Genomic DNA, 25,448 nt, shown 5'->3' with positions numbered 1-25,448 from the left:
GTGCTGCATTAGACCTCACAGAGGTGTTCATATTTATTGTCAAAGTACATACATGACATCACATACAACCCTAAGATTCTTTTTTCCTGCAGGGGCAACAAATTTACCACTGTTTGGTAGTGCAAAAAATAAACTGCACACAGCATGAACATGTAACCAATCAAAAGAACTGTAAATAGATAACTAATGCAAACAAACTGACTGTGCAATACAAGGAGAGCAATGAAAATCAATAAAGTGCACAAGTAAGAGTCCTTAAATTAGTCCCTGATTGAGTTTGTTGTTGAGAAGTGTGATGGTAGAGAAGTAGCAGCTGTCCCTGAACCTAGTGGTTTGAGTCTTGTGGCACCTAAACCTCTTTCCTGATAGCAGCAGTGAGAACAGAGTATGTGCTGGGTGGTGCAGGTCTTTGATGATTGCAGCAGCATTCCCTGCAGATGTACTCAATAGTGAGGAGGATTATACCTGTGATTTCCTGGGCTATGTCCATTAACTTTTGGAGGGCTTTATGCTCAGGAGTATTGGTGTTCCCATAGCAGACTGTGATGCAGCCGATCAGCTCACTTTCCATCACACATTTGTAGAAATTATCCAAGGTTTCTGATGTCATACCAACCTCCACAAACTCTTGAGGAAGTAGAGGCGCTGACGTGCTTTCTTCACTATGCCATTGGTGTATTGGGTCTCTCTGAGATAGTGACTCCCAAGAACCTAAAATGTGCTCACCCTCTCCACTTCTGATCCCCCAATGATCACTGGATTGTACACCTCTGGCTTTCCATTCCTGAAGTCAACAATCAGCTCCTTGGTTTTGGTGACATTGGGTGCGAGGTTGTTGTTGGTGCACCATTCAGCCAAGTTTTCAACCTTGCTCCTGTATGCTGACTCATCCCCATCCTTTATACAACTCACTGTATTGTTGGCAAATTTGTAGATGGTGTTATTGTCATACTGAGCTATAGTTGTAGGTGTAGAGTGGGTCGAGCAGGGGACTAAGAACATAGCCCTGTGGTGCTCTGGTACTGATGGAGATTGTGGAGAAGGTCTTACCAATCTTCACTGATTGTGGTCTGGAGGTGAGTAAATCCATGACCCAATTATGCAGTGGGGGGTTAACTCCAAAGTCTTGGAGTTTGCTGATCAGTTTTGATCAGTTTGGTGTTAAATGCCCAACTATAGTCGATTAAGAGCATCTAGATGAATGCATCTTTGCAATCCAGGTGTTCTAGGGCTTTGTGTAGGGCCCAGTGAGGTGGCATCAGCTATAGACCTGTTGCCTTGATAGGCGAACTGGGATGAATCACATCATTGCTCAGACAGGAGCTGATATGCTTCATCATCAGCCTTTCAAAACACTTCATCACTGCTGATTTAAGTGCTACTGGTCAATAGTCGTTAAGGCAGGTTACTAGAGTTGGCCTTACTAGAAGACAGTGCCCAGGACTGTGCTGGAAGAAAGAGCATGGTTCAACATCAGAACAAATAGTAAGCTGTCTGGTCAGCTGAAGATCTAGTCTATTGAATTCAATGTCAAATAAGCTATATAAAAAAATTAAAACAGATAAAGGGTGGATTAAGATTGATAGGAGAAAGAAAAATAATGTGAAGGAATCAGACTCCAAAAATTTCAAGTAGTTAACATCTGGAACGTGGTCTATGATGGATTATTTCACCAGAACCCACGGTATTCACCATTCACTTATAATGGATGGAGTGAAATTGTTCAACTTCCCTTCTGGATACAGACTTGCCATAAGAAGTCAGGGCTTGTCTGTTCCTATGCAACTGCCTGCTAAATAATATGATGCATGATCAATCTTACGTGTTACACACCATTTCATCCCATTACACTCCAAGTCACCTTGGAAATAACTTCACCAACACCTGAAAAAAATTATAAAATTTAGAATTGGTAGTATATTTAGATGCTTTTAAAACATTATTAATAAAATGTAGCCTTTCAAGGCATAAATTACTATTTCAATATTTTTATTGAAATTGAAATTCCACATCAAAAAATGGAGTACATAAAGATACATACTGAAAGTAAAAAAAATACAATACACTTAGATCATACCATTTCATCCAAGGTACCCTGCATTCTCAATCAAACAAATTATAGTAATATTTTATTATAAAAGAAAATCTAAGCCCACGACCAAAAAAGCAGCTGTTTAGCAAAAGGGGAAAATTTCCTTATCAAAGTAATCTAGATTACTCCGGATCAATCTGAATAAGTATGAGGTGATGTATTTTGGAAGGACAAACCAGAAGGCTGAGTACAGGGTTAATGGTTGGTTACTTAAGATTGTGGATGAACAGAAGGACCTTGGGGTGCAAATCCACACATCCCTCAAGGTCACCGCACACATTAATAGAATAGTTGAGAAGGCCTATGGGATGCTGGGCTTCATTAATAGAGGAATTTAATTCAGTAGAGAGGTCATGTTACAGATCTACAAATCTTTAGTATGACCACTCAGAGTATTATGTTCATTTCTGGAAGGATGTAGAAGCAATGGAGATGGTGCAGAGGAGATTTACCAGGATGTTGCCTGGATTGGGAAACAAGTCTTATGAGGCAAGGTTAGCAGAGCTGGGACCTTCTCTTTGGAGTGAAGAAGATTGAGAGGAGACCTGATAAAGGTCTACAAGATTATGAGAGGCATATACTGGACAGTCAGTGTCTGTTTCCTAGGGCAGGATTAGCAAACATCAGAGGACATATGTACAAAGTTAAGGGAGAAAAGTTTAGGGGAGACATCAGGGTTTTTATTTTGTTTTTTTTTTTACACAGAGAGTTGTTGGAGCCTGGAATGCCTTGCTGGGGATGGTGGTGGAAGCTGAAACATTGGGGGCACTTATACAGACACATCCACATGGGGTAGGGAGGGGCTGTGCTGTATTGTTCTATGTTCTAATAAATTACATTAGTCAACACCCCTGAATTAATACCAAATCAAAGATTTTGAAAGTAATTCAAAAAGGGACCCCCCAGTGTTTGAAAATTTAAATTCAAATCAGAAATCAAGGATCTAATCTCTAAATTTGAACATGACATAATGTCACATATTTCAATGAGGCCAGTATACTATTTTCTAGTTCAACTTTTCCATGGATATTCTCTTCAGTTCAGTTCATTTCATGGTTATGATGACCTTCCCAATGGATTTGCGTAGCAACACATGTTGAAAAGCTTCATTTACCTGGAAAATTACAAATCCGATGAAGTTCCATGATATTTGGTTCATGATCTAAGAAACCATTGCAATTCTGATCTCTCTTCTGACATCCTGTGTCATTAGTTATTTTTAATGAACTGCCAGGCGATAGCATTAACCAGTTATAGAACGCAAACATTTACATTCTTTGCAAATACATGCATTTCTTGCCCACAAGAGTAATTCAACTTGGTTGAATAATTTCAGCCCTATTAATACCATCCAAGAGAAAGTTGTATGCTTGACTGGTACCTCATCCACCATTAAATTCCTCCACAGGAAGCACCAAGATGGCTGCTGTGACCACCCTCCACAAATAGTCTGCTTGTCTGCTGCTCATCAATAAAAATAATCGCTGCTAATCTGTAAAATTGTTTGATGCTGAATAAATTACTGGTTCAGGCACTCAGGAATCACAAGTTATCCAATGTCTCTACTTGTACAACACTTGGTTTGATGAGTAAATACTTTAACATTAACAGTAAATCAATATGAGATTGAAGGACTCGTCAAATAATCTCTTAAATCCAGCGGCATCTCATCTGCCCTAAAAATCCAGAACACTTCACTAGCATTAAGATAAACTCTTTTGGCTGTTTTATTTACCAATACAAAAATCCCTGAATATAACTTCAAGAATCTCTTCAACACCGATTTTTCCAGTGATCTTTCCCAGTTGTCTCAGTGCCATTCTCAAATACTCTGTGGCCAAGACAACATCCAGGTCTTGGTGCTGGTGATACTGTGTCAGATATCGGGTGCAGTTCTGCAGGTGCAGCCGATGACGGGCCTGTGTCAGACTAGGATTGCCGACCAAGGGATTCCCACAAATCTCTTCAACCTTTTCACTGAGCAAATGTAGGAAGTGATCAAAACCATTGCCAGTTTTACACGACAGCATGCACACCTGAGGTAGTCCATGCTCTTTCAGAATTGAGGGTAGCTTCTTGAAGTCCTCTACCTGAACCAGATCTGTCTTATTGCAAACTACAATCCAATCTGCCATACTTGGGCTGGATTCATCCCACCCCTGGTCAGATTTAGGCAAAATTACTTCACTCAGGTAACCTTTGACAAAATGAACAGCATCAGTCGAGTCTGTTGGCAGCTCTGTGGCATCCACTACCACAACCACGATGTCTGCCTGCTTCAGCCTTTGCCGCGCACGCCTCATGCCTTCTTGCTCAATCACATCAGATGTCTCTCGAAGTCCCGCTGTGTCACTCAAAAGCACAGGATATCCTCCAACATTCATGGCTGTCTCCACAACATCTCGTGTTGTTCCGGCCACTGGTGACACAATGGCAGCAGGCCTCCGACAAACTGCATTCAACAGACTGCTTTTGCCAGCATTCGTCACCCCGACAATTGCAACGTGAACTCCTTCCCTTAACCTCTCGCCTCGGCGACTGTCACACAGGTGACTGTCGATTTCCCTTTGCAACGCACGGATGTCGCTGTCGACTGCACCAAGTACCCCTTCCTCAATGTTGTCATCCTCGCTGAAATCAATGTAAGCTTCTGTGTGAGCCAGACAGTGAGTTAGCCTCTCAGACCAGCCGCCATAAAGCTGTCCTAGCTCGCCAGCCATTTGCCTCAGTGCCTGCCTTCTCTGGGCTTCCGTCTCTGCATGAATGAGGTCTGCCAGCCCTTCTACCTCTATCAGGTCCAGCTTTCTGTTCTGAAAGGCACGTTTTGTGAACTCCCCAGCTTCAGCTGGGTGCAGCCCAGGTAAGGTTCCCAAGGCTTGCAGAACTCCTCCAATCACTGCTGGTCCCCCATGGACGTGAAACTCACAGCAATCTTCACCAGTAAAACTGCGTGGGCCTGGAAACCACAGCACCAATGCCACATCCAGGCGCTCCCCAGATCTGGGGTCCAGCAGAGGCCTGATGACAGCAGCCCTGGCTGGGGGTAGAGGTCTCCGGCCAGTCAGCGAGCTGAGGGCATCCCCACTACTGGGGCCACTCACTCGGATAACAGCTACCCCACACCTGCCATGGCCTGAGCTGAGTGCAAAGATGGTCCTTCCCCCACAGGAGTCTGAGCAATGTTTCCTTGCAAGACTGGCATGGAAAGTACGCTGTTTGAAAAAAATTAAAGTCTCTATTACTTCAAAAGTAATTAAACAGAAGACGACCATTCTACAGAATAAAATAAATGCTCCAGGATTCATGGACACTCTCCAACAAAGAACATTTTCCAAAATGCATTCAATCCAAGAAGCATTTATAGTCTCATTATGAATTGTATGCCCTCACTCCACCTCCCTGAGAGTCAAAGTGTGGAAACTAACCATTAAACCCAACTTGTCCACACTGACAAAAAGCCCCACCCACACCAGTCCCACCTGCCTGTGATTGGCCTATATCCTTCTAAACCCATCCTTTTCACATATCTGTCCAAATGTTTCTTAAATGATGCAATTGTACCTGCCTCAACCAGCAGCTTGTTCCATAGACCCAACACCCTCTGTGTGAAAAAGTTACCCCTCAAGTTCCTGTTAAATCTCTCCCCCCTCACCTTAAACCTATGCCCTCTGATTCCCCTACTCTGGGCAAAAAGGCTCTCTGTATTCCCCTGATCTATTCCTCTCATGATTTCGTACACCTCAATGAGATCACCCATCATGCTCTTGCACTCCAAGGAATAAAGCCCTCATCTTTCAACCTCTCCCAAAAGCTCAAGCCTCTGAGACCTGGCAACATCCTCATAAATAAACTTTATTTAAGGAAATTTAGGCCTTTAAATACTGTTAAATGGATTCGAGCAGCTGGGAGAGATTGCTTTTCTATTTTCTTCAATGGTAGTCATAAAGCTCCTTATATTTCCTAACCACCTTCCACTCCTACCTATTCCTCAAGTCAAATGATCGCAGATTACACTTGTAAAATTTTAATCAAAACCTACTGCGTAACTTGACTATCTTAGTGGAAACACACAAGGCATAATATCACCTTCCACATTTAGGGAAATTTCAGTAATGTTCAAAACATTTTGTAAAGGTAGATAAACAAAACAGTGATCCAGACTGCTTGAATATTTTATCCATGGATTTTGAAGAATATGTAATCTGGGATGTGTTCTAGTTTTTTGATCAGCAAATGGAAATTTGTTTTAGTCAGGGGTTATGGAAAGTGGAACATTTGAAACAGCGTTGCAAGGTGAAATTCAGTTACAAACAAACCTCTCTATTGACTCAAACAAAAGTAACAGAAAAATCGAAGGATCTTAAAATAGATAAACTGCAAAAAAGCAGAGCGTGGCTGCACCTGTCTGCTCAAATCTTGGTGCACACGCCTGACTTGCCTGCAGCTTCAACCTCCAATTGAATGACTCATTTTCCATCTAGTGCAGGTGGTCCTCCCCATTTCCTTTTTCATTGTTTTAAAGCTTCCTCACTGCTCCCATTCCACTCTAACCCATCGTTCAACTTATTTTAGGTAAAATAAGGCAAACAAATATTTCTAGAAATGCATATGAACAAGCATTTAGCAATAGCAATGTGACAGAGAAAGTAGAAATAAATCCATCCACAAATGGTTTCAAAAGCATAAAATATATGCATAGATAAATAAATCATTCGAAAATACCTCAATACAAAATTGACAGGTAATGGAAAAATTCACTTCAGTGTATGAAAGAAAGATTTTCAAAGGAATTTGCATAAATTTTTGTATTCTTTTGACAGATGTTTTGGAGACACTAAGCATTGTTCGAATGCAGGAATGAACTGCATTGTGTGCCTAGCAACTAAGCAAATGCTCACATACAAATCCCATTAACTTCTCAGTCTGGAACAAAAGTAATTATTTGGCTTTTCCTTCTCCTCCTTCCACTCCACAATAGAATTTTCAGCCCACGAATAAATTAGCTGATTTTTCTGTTCTGGCAGTCTGTCTTTTGTTCTGTCTATTTCTCTTTATGGTTATTGAGAGATGTGGCATGCATTTTCTATTTTTGTCTCAGATTTTCCAGATTCTATCAAGAGTGTTCTCAAAACTTCATTTCAGACCATTTCATTTCTAAAGTCAAGATTATAAATTGATTTCTAAGGCTCTGGCTAACAGGCTTGGCCAATACTTGCTGAAATTAATAAATTCAGACTAGAGTGGCTTTATTTTGAAATGCTGATCAGCCTATGTAGGCTATTATTATCCACTATGCAAAGTCTAAGGCTGAACCAAGTGTGCTGTAGCACAAGACACTGAGAAAGCCTTTAACAGGCTGGAATGGCTGCATTTGTTTAGAGTCTTGGCCAAGTTCAGGTTTGGGCAATTGTTTATTATTTGGGTCAAATCTCTTCATCATAGACCCAAAGCCAGGATCACCACTAATGGACAGATCTCAGCAACGTTCCCTTTGAGCAGGTTGAGTCGGCAGGGTTGTCCCTTACCTCCAGGACTTTTTGTCTTGGCTATTGAGCCCTAAGCAAAGGCAATTAGACAAGACCCAAAGAAAAAGGATCTTATGGTGGATTAAACAAATCACAAAATGAATCTTATGGCAGATGATATCCTGTACTTAACAAATCCAGTTAATTTCCTCACTAAATTATAGACTTTATTAAAAGCAAAGAGTGAAGGTAAACTGGGAAAAAAGTGAAATTATCCCAGTAACAAACTTTGATTACACTGAGTACCAGCGAACAAGCCCATTCAAGTGGCCTTTGAGTGGCATTAAATAACTTGGAATAATGGTAGATAATGATCTTCAGAATTTATACAAACTTAATTACCTCCCGTTACTTAATTGTAGAAGATTTGAGAAGATGGGTGAATTTGCCCATCAATCTAATTGGCAGAGTCAACAATATGAAGATTAATATGTTGTTGAATTGCAGTATGTTCTCAGTTCTTGCCCATTCCACTACCCCAAACCTTTTTAATCGGCATGTTGGGAAATTTGCATGGAACTGTAAAGTACCAGAGAATCCATGAAAAAGTTAACATGGGATTGTAGGTTAGGAGGGATCTGGTTGCCCAGTTTAAAAAATATATTTGGCACCCCAAATGAGATTTATTTCTTCATTTTTTGAGGGTTATGATACCTCTTGCTGGGTACAAATTGGATTGTACTCCCTAAAAGAGGTGTACAGTGATTTTATTTATAAATGGAATTCTAGAATTATAGCCAACAGGATAGACAATCCCATTTTAAAATACTTGAATAGAATATGGTGAGAGACCTGTGGAGGCTCTGGACTGAAAAGTGGATGGTCTCTGAAAACACCTTTAAGACAAAATGAACTTATATCCATGATTTTGAACAACAAAACTCTGGAAGCCTGGTATTATAATGGGAGACAACGTCTGGAAGATTGTTATAAAAAAAGAATTTTCATGTTGTTTGAGCAGTTGAAGAAGAACTATAACTTGCCCAACAGGACCTTCTTTTGTTACCTTCAGCTAAGATCTGTCCTTAAGGCCAACTTGGGCCCTGAAATGACTCTACCAGGCCTCATTGAAATCAAGAAACTACTCCATGAAGGAAATCTATATAAAGTTATTTCTAGAATGTACTTTTAATTGTTGAGTGATGGCCCAAAGTCAGGTTTGCATAAATTTAGAGTGAGATGGGAGTCAGATTTACACATCACAAGTGATGAACAACTCCAGTCAGATCTATGTCAGGGAAGTTTGTTGGCAACCATCAATACCAGGTTCACTATAATTTTCTCCATCAGCTGTACTTCACCCCTCAGAAATTATATCAATATAAACCTGAATTATAAGAGATATGGTTTCAATGTGGTATAGAGGTTGGTTCCTTCTTACATTCTACCTGGCTCTGCATGAAGGTGAAACCTTTCTAGGGTGATTTTTATGACATCCTAACTATGATACATCACTGGCACTACCATAGGGTTACAATTGCTACTGACTAGCCACTTGTCCTGTACAGATTTTAACATTGTAGTACTATCATGTCTCTGTGGTATATTATGTAGGACTTGATGTTAATATCCCTTATTGCACTCCTAAGACTTGCTGCCTAGACTCTGCAGGGTAGCCAAATGAGTGGTGGCATCTTCTGGTTTATCAAGTGCGTTCCCTCCTGCCTCAGTGTTTCGATGATAGACCCACAACATCTTTGGAGGGTTCAGCAGTGAATCCTGGTATCACAGGCTCATCCCCCAAATACCATTCACTCACTTGGGGGCCCAGATGGAATCCTTTCTCCTCATCGAGAACTACTGACTACTCTTTCCAGCAGCTCTGGCGAGATATTTGACTGCTTGTCGGTGTACCTTTCCTTCCACTCTCAACTCCAGGAGTAGCCTTGATGTCAATGTGGCTACAAATCCCCTGCAGCCTACTTCAACCAGCCAGACTCCTGCCTTCCAGCCATGTTGCTGCACATCAGCTGCAAGCTCAGCGTACCTCAGTTTCTTGTGCTCCTAGGCCTCCTCCACCACATCCTGCCAGGGCACTGTAATCTCAATGATGTAAACAAGATGGAGTGAGGCCGACCACAGCACAAGGTCTGGGCTAAGGTTGGTTTCTGCAATTTCATTTGGGAAGCAGAGCCATTGGCCTAAGTCTGCAGCATCTGATCTTGATGCGGTGATTCCGGCTTGACCCTCACCTTCCCAGACAAATGCTATGTTTTACTGTATGCACTGACAATGGGATTTTTCTTTTTCTTCATTGTTTAATTGCACTTACACAGAAGGGAGGGACTTGGAGGGATGGGTTTTCTTGATGTTTTGTATTTTGTATGGTTGTTTATTGTTTAATATACTTAAAATTATAAATATTACAAAAAAATGCTCACAGAATATGAGAACCTGGCATGAAACAGAGGAAGGATGTTTACCTGTTGCAGTTTAAAGACTGAACCAACATGAGGTCTGATTCTACCCTCCTTGCAGTGTTGGATTGCAGACATAATTGACCGGGAGAAGGATGAGTAATCTAGATCTTGGTATTTTCCAAAGTTCACACCCATGGCTGATATATTCTTCAGCAGCAGCTGATTGGCCCGTATGGTTGGTATATTTCCACCAGCAAAACCGACCACCACAATCCTGCCTTCCCAGGACAAGCTGCCAGAAATGAGACATGAACCACAAGTTAAATGCAAGTTGCACAAACCAACACAAGAGAAGAGGACAAGCATTTCTGCGGTAACTCAGAACAACTCAGGTTTTGAAATGTGATCACTATTGCAATGTGACAATCAATCTATGGATAAAAATTTGAAATGAGCTATCAATACGATCATGAAGAGATTATCTGCTTTACTATCATTCAGTATGGATCAATATCCATCAGGATAGTAAACTAAACCACGCCCCCGCCCCCCCCCCCCCCCCCCCACCACCCCCGGTCTCCTTTCAGATGCTGCCACAGAATATTTTACTTCAACTTCAGGGGACAAAAGGGTCCAGAGTTTAACATCTCATCCGAAGAAAGGTGCAGCCAATTGTGCAGCATTCCCTCAGCACTATTCACATCGTCATTCTGGATCTTGAGTTTATCAATCAAGAGGCAAATTACATCCATTTCTTGGATAATTCAAGTTCAAGTTTATTATCCTCTGACTGTAATATATACAAACAGATAAAACAGCATTTCTCCAGACCATGGTGTATGTATATATATATATATATATTATATACCGTGTCTGCCTGTCCCGCATCGGACTTGTCAGCCACAAACGAGGCTGCAGCTGACGTGGACATTTACCCCCTCCATAAATCTTCGTCCGCGAAGCCAAGCCAAAGAAAGAAGAAAGAAAGAAAGAATACACACACACACACACACACAATGCACTTCTCACACAGCACACAAAAAAAATAATATAGATATACATAAATATTCTGAATAATTTACAGCTTCATTTATAAGAGACCTAAGGTTACAGGATATCATTCATCAATCTCACAGCGTATGGGAAGAAGCTATTTCCCAGCTGAGCAGTCCTGAATTTGATGCTCCTGTATGGTAGGTTAAAGATACTGTGAAGTGAATGTAAAGGGTCCTCAATAATTCTTTCAATTCTATTTAACAAAAGTCAGGATCACCTCGTGTGATTTAAGACAGCAGTGTCCATTTCTGACTTGAGCATGAGCATTACCCAAATAAAACTAAATGAATCTATTCCCACATTTCATTTCTCGCTTATGTAATTATCCAATTCCTCTCAGATACATCAAATCTATCTGCCTCAATCACTCATAGGGTGGCTCCCAATATTTTGAACATGGTTTTCTGCACAATGATCTCACTATTCTGTCTTTAACAATGAACCCAAAGAAGAACATTCACTTTATTTCAACACTATACTTTGATTTGTCAACTGTTTTTGTGGTATATGACAACAGCAATTATATTTTTCCATTCATTTTCCAGTGTGGGCATACAGCTAGGATTTATTGCCTCCGAGGTGATGGTGAGGTGCCTTCTTGACACGCTGCAGTCCTTCTGGTGAAGATACTCCCACAATTCTGTTAGGGAGCCATTTCCAGGATTTCGACCCAGTATCGATGAGAACCAATGATTCATTCCAAGTCAGAATGGTGTGCAACCTGAGGAAGGCAAATCGTAGTGCTCTCCAGTACCTGCTGCCCATGTCCTTCTTGTGGTCAGTATCCAAGAGTGGAGAGAATAAATGTTTAGGACAGCTAATGGGGTATCAATTAAGTAGCTTGTTTTGTCCTAGATGGTACTAAGCCTCTTGAGCATTGACCCAGGCAGGTGGATAGTATTCCTTCACACTCCCAACTTCTGTCTTGCCTTAGGAATGTCACTCGTTTGGAATAACCAGCTTCTGACTTGTTCTTATAGCCACAGAATTTATGTAGCTGGTAAATGATGGGGGATCGCTAGCACGATAAAGTCGTTAAATGTCAAAGTCAGGTAGTTGGATTCTCACTACGAATGTGATTACATCCTGGCAATTAGGTGGTGAGAATGATTCTTATCGGTTATCAGTTGCTGTTTAACTTTTGTTTAGGTCTTGCTGTGTGCAGGCATGGGCTGGTTCATTTGCTAAGGAGTAACGAATGGAATTGAAAACAGTGCCACCCTCTGCAAGCATTTCCACTTCTGACATTATGATGAGAAGAAAGTTGAGGATGGTTGGGCCTGGGACACTGCCTTGAGAAAGCCCTGCAATAACACCCACAAGAGTGAGGATGAACCACCTCCGATAACCAGAACCCTCTTCTTCAGACTGCACAGAAACAGGGTCTTCCAGTCAATGAGCCTGTGCCTCCCAATTGCACCCATGTGACTAACCTGCTAACCCGGTTTGTCTTGGAATGCAGGGTACCTAGAGAAAAGCTATGCAGGTCATGAGGGAGAACGTACAAACTCCTTACAAACAGCTGTGGATTTGAACCTAGGTTACCGGTGCTCTAATAGCATTGCCCAAACCTCTACATTAACTGTGCTGCCCTTGTTTGAGGTAGCCCAATCCTCAGAATATTTTCCCCCTTGGTCCTTTTACCTTCAGTTTTTACCAATGGTTTCTTGACACCACACTCAATCACATGCTGTCTACATCAAGGGCAGTCAAGTTCACTTCACATCTACAGTGTCCTCCATAATGTTTTGGACAGACATTTTTTTCCTTTATTTGTTCCCGTGCTCCAAAGTTTTAAATTTGTAATCGAACAATTCATATGCAATTAAAAGTGCACATTGCAGATTTTATTCAAGGTTATTTGTTATATTTTGGTTTGTCTATGTGAAAATTACAACACTTTTTATACATAGTCCCCTCATTTCAGGACACCATAATGTTTGGGACATTTGGCTTCAAAGGTGTTTGTCAGTACTCAGGTATGTTTAATTGCTTCATTGGTGTAAATATAAGAGAGCTAAGGTATGATCTCTGTTGGAGTCTGTAGTTGTCATTTTTCAACACAAGGACCAGATTTATACCAATGAAAGTCAAATAAGCCATTATAAGGCTGAAAAAAAACAAGAATAAAACATTAAAAGACATTGTCCAAACCTTAGGATTACCAAAATCAACATTAAGAAGGAAGAGTGTACTGGTAAGCTCAGTATTCGCAAAGGGACTGGTAGGACAGGGAAGACCTCAACTGCCGATGACAGAAGAATTCTCATCACAATAAAGAAAAATCCCCAAACGCATGTCCAACAGATCAAAAACACTCTTCAAGAGGCAGGTGTGGATATGTCAATGACTAGTCCATAGAACACTTGGTGAACAGAATCATGTGATCATATCAGGTGTGTTTGCTGTTCAGCACATACAGTTTCATTTGGCTGGTGTGTGCTCATTTTTATATCTGTGGTACTACTCCCAGCATGTATTGCTCTCAATCAGGGTTGGTCCACTAAACAGACAGTTATAGCAGTGCAACAAATTTGCCTGGCCACAAGGTTACAGATGGTGGATGGCCCCAGTAACTTATGATGATCAGTTTTAAGTTGATAGATTTGTTCAGAGTCTATTCCATTTAAAATGTCTGTAGCAGTAGGAAACTGTCCTCGGAATGAAATTGGACTTAGTCTCCTCAAGACCTTTACCTGTGGTCAATTCCACCAATATTGTCATGGGTTTATTGGCGAGGATAAGGTCAAGTAGCTTTATCCATATTAGTTCACTCGTGACTTACCCTCAACCCACTCCAGCAGCTGTATATTTCAGGAATTGGCCAGCTCAGTGTCTGGTAGAGCTCCCAAAGCACTCTTGGCACTGAACTTTGATGTAACCCAACCATGGCCCTTCAGTGTTTCTTCCAAGCATGGTTCATCAAGAAAAGCTAATGCAGCATTTGGCCTCATTAGCAACAATGAGTCAGCTTACAGAGAAGAAATTGGGAGACTCATCAACCTGAGAGTGCAGCAACCTGAGCCCCAAAGTTGGCAAGAAAGAGATGATTGTGGACTGAAGAAAGATGAAGGTTGACCACTCCCCACTACACATCAATGGTTCTATCTTGGAGAGAATGGAGAGCACAAAGTTCCTTGGTGTGCATATAATGGATGTCGTATTCTGGACTCTCAACACCCCCTCATTAGGCAGAAAGGTGCAGCAAAGCCTACACTTACTGAGGACTTTGAGAACAAGGCTACTAGACCCTATCGACAACATTTTACAGAAGTGCAATTAAATGCCCTGCCTGGCTGGATCATTGTGTGGCACTGGACCAGAAGTCAATGCAGAGGACCATCAAAATAGCCAAGATGATCACTTCTTGAGAAAGTGCCAAGAAGAAAATGGGTTCCCTTTCATTTATTGACAACGTTCACTGGGACGTTATTTAAATAGGGGTCAAAAAATTATTGAGCACTCCTACCATCCATCACACAGTACCTTTGACCCACTACCATCTAGAAAGAGATACAGGAGGATTAAAATCAGGATCCTCCTGCATGGGATCATGTAACCTTCATTATCTTATCAATGAAATTAGTAAATTATTCTGAAATGTATATACACATCAATTTTATATCTGTAGTATATGATTATATGTGATTATTATGTGCTGTATATTGTGTGTTTCCAACCTGGGCCGATTCACCCCTTCTTCACACAACCTGGTGACGCCCGATTCCTCCGGAGACACCATATCGATGCCCAACTTAGTGAGGACACCCACTCAACACAGGCCGCAGCAGCCCAGAACTCCTGATCTCAAGCGATCCGACAGCCTCAGCCTCCGAGTAGCCGGATTACAGGCGCGCGCTTCCGTTACGCATGCAGCCATCTTCAGCGCAAACTCCAGGAGATCCAAAATGAGTGGTGGACTACCCTCGCCAAGCGAACTCAGCTCAGCGCGGACATTGGTGACTTCAGGGGTTTTTACGAGGCTCTAAAGGCTGTGTACGGCCCCTCACCCCAAGTCCAAAGCCTGCTGCGCAGCTCAGACGGCAAAGTCCTCCTCAGCGACAAGATCTCCATCCTCAACCGATGGTCAGAACACTTCCAATCTCTTTTCAGTGCCAACCGCTCAGTCCAAGATTCCGCCCTGCTCCAGCTCCCTCAACAGCCCCTAAGGCTAGAGCTGGATGAGGTCCACACCCGGGAAGAGACATATAAGGCAATTGAACAACTGAAAAGTGGCAAAGCAGCAGGTATGGATGGAATCCCCCCAGAGGTCTGGAAGGCTGGCGGCAAAACTCTGCATGTCAAACTGCATGAGTTTTTCAAGCTTTGTTGGGACCAAGGAAAACTGCCTCAGGACCTTCATGATGCCATCATCATCACCCTGTACAAAAACAAAGGCGAGAAATCAGACTGCTCAAACTACAGGGGAATCACGCTGCTCTCCATTGCAGGCAAAATCCTCGCTAGGATTCTCCTAAATAGAATAATACCTAGAGTCACCGAGAATGTTCTCCCAGAATCTCAGTGCGGCTTTCGCGCAAACTGACATGGTCTTTGCCCTCAGACAGCTCCAAGAAAAGTGCAGAGAACAAAACAAAGGACTCTACATCACCTTTGTTGACCTCACCAAAGCCTTCAACACCGTGAGCAGGAAAGGGCTTTGGCAAATACTAGAGCGCATCGGATGCCCCCCAAAGTTCCTCAACATGGTTAACCAACTGCACGAAAACCAACAAGGTCAGGTCAGATACAGCAATGAGCTCTCTGAACCCTTCTCCATTAACAATGGCGTGAAGCAAGGCTGCGTTCTCGCACCAACCCTCTTTTCAATCTTCTTCAGCATGATGCTGAACCAAGCCATGAAAGACCCCAACAATGAAGGCGCTGTGTACATCCGGTACCACACGGATGGTAGTCTCTTCAATCTGAGGCGCCTGCAAGCTCACACCAAGACACAAGAGCAACTTGTCCGTGAACTACTCTTTGCAGACGATGCCGCTTTAGTTGCCCATTCAGAGCCAGCTCTTCAGCGCTTGACGTCCTGTTTTGCGAAAACTGTCAAAATGTTTGGCCTGGAAGTTAGCCTGAAGAAAACTGAGGTCCTCCATCAGCCAGCTCCCCACCATGACTACCAGTCCCCCCACATCTCCATCGGGCACACAAAACTCAAAACGGTCAACCAGTTTACCTATCTCGGCTGCACCATTTCATCAGATGCAAGGATCGACAATGAGATAGACAACAGACTCGCCAAGGCAAATAGCGCCTTTGGAAGACTACACAAAAGAGTCCGGAAAAACAACCAACTGAAAAACCTCACAAAGATAAGCGTATACAGAGCCGTTGTCATACCCACACTCCTGTTCGGCTCCGAATCATGGGTCCTCTACCGACATCACCTACGGCTCCTAGAACGCTTCCACCAGCGTTGTCTCCGCTCCATCCTCAACATTCATTGGAGCGACTTCATCCCTAACATCGAAGTACTCGAGATGGCAGAGGCCGACAGCATCGAATCCACGTTGCTGAAAATCCAACTGCGCTGGGTAGGTCACGTCTCCAGAATGGAGGACCATCGCCTTCCCAAGATTGTGTTATATGGCGAGCTCTCCACTGGCCACCGTGACAGAGGTGCACCAAAGAAGAGGTACAAGGACTGCCTAAAGAAATCTCTTGGTGCCTGCCACAACGACCACCGCCAGTGGGCTGATATCGCCTCAAACCGTGCATCTTGGCGCCTCACAGTTCGGCGGGCAGCAACCTCCTTTGAAGAAGACCGCAGCGCCCACCTCACTGACAAAAGACAAAGGAGGAAAAACCCAACACCCAACCCCAACCAACCAAATTTCCCCTGCAACCGCTACAACCGTGTCTGCCAAGCCAAAGAAGAAAGATATTGTGTGTGTGTGTGTGTGTGTGTGTGTGTGTGTGTGTGTGTGTGTGTGTGTGTGTGTGTGTGTGTGTGTGTGTGTGTGCGCACCCTGGTCTGGAGAAACACTTTCATCTGATTGTATATGTAGTCAAATGATTATAAACTTGAACTAATGCCAGATGAAGCAATACTTTTTGCATTGCGCTTTTGGGGATTGGAACTTAATTCCAGTGTGCTGATATTTTTATTTATTTTCTTACTATTTGACCATCTTTTACATAAATCAATCTCTCTACATCTTTTATCTACCTCAAACAGGTGCAGGCATTCCCAATCTTATTACACAACTCATCAAGTTTCTCAAAGGCTTGAGAGGAGATGCACACGATGATGTGATAAATAAACCCTGATCGTGATCTGATGTGCTGTCAGAGCGACCGACTGCCAGAAGCTGAAGTGTTGCAATCAAATGAGATCCAAAGAATGTCACAAGCTGCTTTCCACTTCACATTTCTATTGGGTAAATGTGTTGTCACACGGCCTTACTTTTCATGTACTATTATTGTTATTAGAATTTTTAAAAAATAATAATGTTGCAAGATGGTTATATGTATGTTTGCACGATGATGCTGCCGAATTTCATGACTTGTTCCTGAGTCTGATTCTGAAAGGTGCTGACTTTCTAACTCCCAACACCAAATCCGCAAGTCAATCATAACAATCAATGCACATCTTGAAACCAAAAGAAGTTAACACAACTTGTTCCCAGACACCTTACAAAGGTCTCTTTCACTTATCTATCAAGCTGAGGGCATGGTACAGCACCTAGAGGTGTCTCCTGCTCGGATCAGTCCCTGGAAACAGTTCCAGCGCTTATGAGGAAGAACCTGTGGTAGTGCTCACCCAGGCTCAAACAATCAACTCAATGGACAAAGTCTTAACACAGCCACTTGGAGTCAAATAATAAGTGCCACTAATAACTTAATACTGATGAAGATACCTGCTGAAAGCGTCGTTGAATACATCACCTCCCACGGCATCAATCACCACATTCACTCCTTTGTTTCCTGTCAGTTTTTTGACCTCCTCCTTCACACTCTGTGTGGTATAATTGATGGCTGCTATTGCACCTCTTTCCAATGCAAGTTCGCATTTCTCATCTGTCCCTGCAGCAGCAATGACCTAAGGTGAGGAAGGAATGAGGCCAAGTGAGGAGGAAAGAGGAGGGGGGGGTGGGGAGGGGAGAGTCGGGGTGGTGGGGAGAGCACAGAATAGACTCAGTATTAGTCAATGGGGTCAAGGTGCCTGCTGAGAGAAGTTCATGAACAAATTACTGAATCAAGTACAATATCACACTTTGTAAAGCTGGTGAAGATGTGAATTATCTGTAGTGTAAAACAACTAGTGTCGTGAAGAAATAACATGCACTCACCATTAATGTTTTGGAGAAGTACAGACAACATGATTGGTTCAGGTTTCCCATGATTAAAGTATCAAATTCCAAACACATAAGTACAAATTGTTGGATTGGACTCGCCAGACCCTTCCTTCATTGTGCAAAACCCGGATTAATCAGGGTCAATAGGATACAAATTGCTCATTATCAGACTGACTTCAGCAATTGGAAATAATAAAAACACAATGAAGCTGTCAATCTCATCCAAAAGCAATGGGAATATTCAGCAGAACAGGCACATCCTATGGGAAGAGACTCAGACTTAAAGACCCTTTGTCAGAACATGAAATGCTCTGTCAAGACTGAGTTGAGTGTGTTCAACCTCTACAATGGCAATGCCTAACAAGGTCAACAGGTATCTGCGCTGACAGAAGCTCAAGCAAGGTTCTACTCTTGACATGCTTGGTTTGGCATGAAGCAGAAATGTAACCTCATGGGAGAACTTTGCAAAGACCATGCCAAGGACATCTTGAACAGTTTGCCATCCAAGCCATATTCAGTCAACATGGTCACCCAAAGCCTTGAAACCCAGTACTTGCCTTATTCCAGTTAGCAGTGGAGAATAATTTAAAAAAAAACATTTATGTAAGATAAATAGAAGATTTGGGCATCAAGTCAAGTTTATTGTCATCTGATTGTACAAATATAACCAAACAAAATGGTGCTCTCCAGTCCTCAGTGCAAAACACACAGATGCAACCAGAGAGAATTCTCATACAGACAAACAATACATATGCAGGATGTATTTCAGCCATACAAATAAATATATTGTTTCATGAAAATGAGTTTCAGATGGTTAACCATATAACAATTACAGCATAGAAACAGGCCAACTTGGCACTTCTAGTCCCTGCAGAACACTTTCTCCCTCCTAACCCCACTGAACTACACTCAACCCGTAACTCTCTATTCCATTCCCACTAGTCACCAGCTTCCCATCTGACACACAATTTTCTACCCCTACTCTCTGGCATCTTCCATTCAACCATTGTTGAATCTATTTTACTACTTCAATGTTAATACCTAATGATTGAACCTTCCTAACTAACTTTCCCTGAGGAACCTTATCAAATACCTTACTAAGTCCATATATACAACACCCACTTCCTTACCCTCATCAACTTTCCTAGAAAGCTCCTCAAAAAATTCGATAAGGTTTGTCAAACATGATCTTCCCCTCATAAATCCATGTTGACTGTTCCTAATCAAACCCTGCCTATCCAAATATTTATATATACCTTCTCGAAGAATACTTTCCATTAACTTACCGACTACTGACGTCAAACCTACAGGCCTATAATTACTAGATTTACTCCTAGCACCTTTTTTAAACAATGGAACTACATGAGCTACCCTCCAGTTCTCCGACACCATTCCCATCAAAGCCCCCATTATTTCTACACTAATTTCTCTCAAGGTCCCAGGGAATATCTTGTCAGGACCTGGAGATTTATCCACTTTTATTTTGCTTAAAAGCGTCAGAACTTGCTCTTCTTTAATCATCTCCATTTCCATAACTTCCCTACTTATTTCCTTTACTTTACACATCCTTCTCCTTAGTAAATAATGAAGAAAAAAAACCATTCAAAATCACCCCCATCTCCTTTGGATCCACGCAGAGCCATCCACTCTCATCCTCTAGGGGACCAATTTTATCCCTCACTATCCTTTTGCTCTTTATATATCTGTAAAAACCCTTTGGATTTATTTTCACCTTACTTCTCAAAGCAACCTCATCTCCTCTTAGCCTTTCTAATTTCCTTCTTAAGATTATTTTTACATTCTTTATCACCTCATTTACTTTACGCTGTCCATACATTTTGTACACCTCTCTCTTTTTCTGAACCATATTTCCAATAACCCTTGAAAACCAAGGCTCCCTAAAACTTTTAACCTTTCCTTTCACCCAAACAGGAACATATTGTCTCTGACCCATAAAATTTCACCTTTGAATGCCCTCCATTTTCCTTCTACATCCCTCCCATAAAACAATTTATCCCAGACTACACCTTCAAAATCCATTCTCATCTCCTCCAATCCAAAATCTCAACCCTGGGTCCAGGGCTATCTTCCTCCACAATTATTTTGAAACCAGTAGTATTGTGATCACTGGACTCAAAGTGCTCCCCAACACACACCTCTGTCACCTGACCCATCCCATTCCATTTTGTTTAGTGTGAGCAGTTCTTTTGCTCATTCAGCATTCTCACTACGTGTGAGAAGCCTGGTGGTGCTGACTCTGATGCTCCAGTAACGGTTCCCCAACAGGAGCAGCTGAAAACCAGCTCTCTGAAGGAAAATAGGAAAAAAGTCAGGAAAAAGCAAAGCATAACAAAAATAAAATATAAGAAATAGAAGATAAGATACAGAGAAGAGAAAGAAGATGGCTTCCAGGAAGGAGAAAGTAAAAACAACTGGAAAAAAAGTAGAAAAGTCACTGGAGAAAAAAGAAGAAGGCCTTACCTGCAAGAAGGACAGGGCACTGCGGTGGTGAGGAGCACCTGACCCCTGAGGTCAGTGCCTGCACTGCGGAGTCGTGACTCACCAGCCGGTGGACTACAAGAATGGCTCTCGGAGCCAAACAAAAGTGCGCAATGCGCAATCAAAGGAGAAAGAGGACACTGGTGGGAGGGGGGGCTCAGCAGAGGAGCAGGCTGTCACAGAGCGAACAGCTGAGAGATGCTCGACACCAGGGTGCTTAGCTGGAGGATGAGGAAGGTAGCAGAAGAGGGAACGATGAAACAGAAGTGGGAGATAGACGGAGGGATGACTGACAAGAAGATCAACGTCAGGAAGCACAACAGACGAGCAGCCCAGGATGGGAGGACCAGCAACAAGAGGCCCAGCAAGAAAAGGCCCGACAAAGAGATACAAGCAGCTCATCAGGAAAAACAGAAGAGACACAGACACAAAGAAGAGAAGAAGAAGACACAAACACAGGTACAGACACAGAAGAAGAGGAAGAAGAAGACCAAGATCTTCACAGAGAAACAGAAGGTAAAACTGATGTACAAAGAGAGATAAAAGGTAAAACTGATGAACAGAATATAAAGTCTTTTTTGAAGAACAAATGAGATTACACAGGAGTCACGTGATGGAATAGTGGCCGGTAGGGGAACTCCAGCCCTCTCCAGAAAAGTTAAAAAAAGATAGAGAAAAAGCAAAGGCACAAACTTAAAAACCAAAACAAAGTGAAAGTAAAAGTGTGGAGAAAATGGCAGCGAAGAAAGAAAAACCAAAAACGACGGGAAGAAAAGAAGAAGGAAAGACGTCGGAAGAAGAAGGTGAAGGCCTTACCTGTACGAAGAGGCCCGCCGTGGAGAGAGAAGCCCACTCCCGCAGGTCAGTGGAAGTCCCGGGCTCGGGACTACAAAAATGGCTCGCAGAGCCGAGTAAAAGTGCGCAACCGCGCATGCGCGAGGAGTAGCGCATGCGCGATGCGCATGAAAAAAAGCACACTGACGGGAGGGGGGAACAGCTGCGGAGTCAATCTCCACAGCTGAGAGAGACACCTGCAGCACAGCAGCAGGTGCAGAACACAGACAATAACGACAACAAGATAGAAGAGGGTAAAAAGAAAACAAGGAAACAACAGATGGTCAATCCAGAGGAAGAAGAAGAAGAAGAAGAACAGAAAGAAGTGGAAGAAGAAGAGAAAGGCAAGACAATGGATATATCTTTTTTTAAAGAATATATGGAATCAGTGAAAAAATGGCAATTACAAGAATTTAATGAGATAAAAAGAAGAATTAAGAATGCAGAAGAAAAAAATGAATAAAATGGAAATGGCCATATCAGAGTTAGGAAAAAGAGTGGAAAATATGGAAAAACGAGAAACAATTGTAGATATGGAAGTAGAAGACTTAAAAGAGAAATTAGAAGAATCTAATAAAAAAGTTAAAGAGACACAGGAGCTGTTAGCTCAGAAGATAGATATGATAGAAAACTATAATAGAAGAAATAATATAAAGATAGTGGGCCTTAAGGAAGATGAAGAAGGCAAGAATATGAGAGAATTTATAGAAGATTGGATCCCCAGGGTCCTGGGAAGACCAGAATTACAGGAAGAAATGGAAATAGAGAGGGCACATAGAACTTTAGCCCCGAAACCACAACCGCAGCAAAAACCAAGATCCATTTTAGTAAAATTCTTAAGATATACAACAAGAGAAAATATATTGGAGAAAGCAATGAAGAAAGTAAGAGAAGACAAAAAGCCACTCGAATATAAAGGTCAAAAATTTTTTTTCTATCCAGACATAAGTTTTGAACTCCTGAAGAAGAGGAAGGAGTTCAATACAGCGAAAACGATCTTATGGAAAAAAGGATATAAGTTTATGTTAAGGTACCCAGCGGTACTTAAAATAGTTATTCCAGGGCAACAAAACAGACTATTCTCGGATCCAGAGGAAGGAAGGAAATTTGCAGAACTACAAAATAAGCAGAGAGATGAAGACATGTAATAAGAGTAAAAATGACCACGATCTATATGTTTGTGTGTAAAAGGGTATATGTGTGTATATATATATAGTGTGCATACATGAATGTATCCGTATTTAGAGGAAAATATATAGGGTATAGACAAGAATTAATAAGGGAGGGAAATGGAATAGAGGGAATAAGGAGGGAATTAAAAGAGTGACCTTTGTTACATATGAAAATTGAAATCTTTTCTGGGGGGCTGGGTGGGGAGGAGTTACGGTCACTGCAAAATCAGCTGACGTTTGCGAGTGAATTCGCAAATCCAAGTGGAGAGGGGAAATGTGGTTGTCTGACAAGGGATAAAGGGCAACTCAGGAGGGGGAGGGGAGAATGGGGTTAAAGAAGTTTTAAATAGGAGAATAAGGAAAATGTTTGATGTTTTAGAAATGTTGTCTTATAAAGTGTTCAAAACAAGAAAGCAGAAATGGATAAGAAGGAAAGGTGATGATGGAGAAACGGAAAGGGAAGATAAACAAAGTATAAAATGGCTACGCTGAACTATATGACTTTAAATATTAACGGAATACATAACCAAATTAAAAGGAAGAAACTGCTAAATTTACTGAAAAAAGAAAAAATTGATATAGCATTTGTGCAAGAAACACATTTAACTGAATTGGAGCACAAGAAATTAAAGAGAGATTGGGTAGGACACGAAACAGCAGCGTCGTATAATTCAAAAGCAAGAGGAGTAGCTATATTAATTAGTAAAAATGTGCCAATTAAAATAGAAGAGGAAATAATAGATCCAGCAGGGAGATATGTAATGATAAAATGTCAGATATATTCGGAGTTTTGGAATCTACTCAATGTATATTCACCTAACGAAGAAGATCAAAAGTTTATGCAAGATATCTTTTTGAAGATAGCAGATACGCAAGGGAACATATTAATAGGAGGGGATTTCAACCTGAATTTGGATTCAAATATGGACAAAACTGGGAAAAAAATTAACAGAAAGAACAAAGTAACCAAATTTATAATTAAATTGATGGAAGAAATGCAACTTTTGGATATATGGAGGAAACAACACCCAAATGAAAAGGAATATTCATATTACTCGGCTAGACATAAAACATACTCAAGAATAGACCTATTTTTGTTATCAGCTCGTATGCAAGATAGAGTAAGAAAAACAGAATATAAAGCTAGAATACTATCGGACCATTCACCCTTAATATTGACAATAAAGTTAGAGGACATCCCTCCAAGAATGTATAGATGGAGATTAAACTCCATGCTACTCAAAAGGCAGGATTTTAGAGAATTCATTGAAAGACAAATTAAAATGTATTTTGAAATAAATACGGAATCAGTGAAAGATAAGTTTATACCATGGGATGCAATGAAAGCGTTCATTAGAGGGCAAATAATAAGTTATGTAACCAAGATGAAGAAGGATATAATCAGGAAACAGAGCAGTTGGAAAGGGAAATAGTAAATATAGAAAAAGAATTAGCAATGAAGGAAGATACAACTAAAAGAAGAGAATTGGTAGATAAAAAAATAAAATATCAAACACTACAAACATATAAGGTGGAGAAGAATATAATGAAGACAAAACAGAAATATTATGAACTAGGGGAAAAAACGCACAAAATTCTAGCATGGAAGCTTAAGACAGAACAAGCTAAGAAAATGGTATTGGCATCAAGGAAAAAAGACAAACAAATCACATATAATCCAAAGGAGATCAAGGAAAACTTTAGAGAATTCTATGAACAATTAAACAAAGGGAAAGAAGGGAAAATAGATGAATTTCTAACTAAAATTGAACTACCAAAATTACAAATAGAGGAACAAAATAAATTAACAGAACCATTTGAAATAGTAGAAATACAAGAGATAATAAAAAAATTACCAAATAATAAAACACCAGGAGAGGATGGATTCCCAATAGAATTCTATAAAACATTTAAAGATTTATTAATTCCTCCCCTCCTGGAAGTAATCAACCAGATTGATAAAACACAAAGCTTACCAGATTCATGTAAAACAGCAATAATTACAGTAATACTAAAACAAGGGAAAGATCCACTCGCACCAGCGTCATATAGACCAATATCATTACTTAACACAGATTATAAGATAATAGCTAAACTATTAGCAAACAGATTAGCAGAGTATGTACCGAAAATGGTAAATCTAGACCAAACTGGATTTATTAAAAAAAGACGCACAACACACAATATTTGTAAATTTATTAACTTAATTCATGCAGTAGAAGGGAGTAAAGTGCCAACAGTAGCAGTTGCTTTAGACACAGAGAAGGCCTTGACAGAGTAGAATGGAATTATTTATTCAAAGTATTGCAAAAATTCAGTTTACCAGAGAAGTATATTAATTGGATTAAAGCATTATATAAGGGGCCATTGGCGAAAGTGACAGTAAATGGATATATATCAAAGCAATTTAACTTAAGCAGGTCAACACGGCAGGGATGCCCACTATCACCCTTATTGTTCGCATTAGCTATAGAACCTCCTTTGAAGAAGACCGCAGAGCCCACCTCACTGACAAAAGGCAAAGGAGGAAAAACCCAACACCCAACCCCAACCAACCAATTTTCCCTTGCAACCGCTGCAATCGTGTCTGCCTGTCCCGC

The 25,448-nt window shown here is 41.2% G+C and overlaps 2 protein-coding genes across 2 annotated transcripts in view; both read right to left on the bottom strand.

Annotated features, from left to right (window-relative positions):
• Window positions 1-1,972: 1,972 nt before the first annotated feature.
• LOC138763461 (quinone oxidoreductase-like protein 2) overlaps window positions 1,973-25,448 on the bottom strand; it is a 66,586-nt gene continuing 43,110 nt past the window's right edge. The window contains exons 8-10 of the mRNA XM_069937647.1: window positions 17,906-18,087; window positions 10,041-10,269; window positions 1,973-3,206 (exon numbers count right to left, since the gene is read on the bottom strand). Coding sequence (XP_069793748.1) covers window positions 3,138-3,206; window positions 10,041-10,269; window positions 17,906-18,087 — 480 coding nt within the window. The 3' untranslated portion in view covers window positions 1,973-3,137. The remainder of the gene's footprint in view (window positions 3,207-10,040; window positions 10,270-17,905; window positions 18,088-25,448) is intronic.
• gtpbp3 (GTP binding protein 3, mitochondrial) lies at window positions 3,214-5,364 on the bottom strand. Its single transcript, XM_069936476.1, has one exon. The coding sequence runs from the start codon at window positions 5,362-5,364 to the stop codon at window positions 3,820-3,822; it is 1,545 nt and encodes a 514-aa protein (XP_069792577.1). The 3' UTR covers window positions 3,214-3,819.

Source organism: Narcine bancroftii, chromosome 5, assembly GCF_036971445.1.
Source record: "Narcine bancroftii isolate sNarBan1 chromosome 5, sNarBan1.hap1, whole genome shotgun sequence".
In the NCBI taxonomy this organism is placed as follows: domain Eukaryota; kingdom Metazoa; phylum Chordata; class Chondrichthyes; order Torpediniformes; family Narcinidae; genus Narcine; species Narcine bancroftii.
The sequence above is the reverse complement of the archived record's forward strand: the minus strand, read 5'-3'. Positions and strand labels throughout refer to the sequence as shown.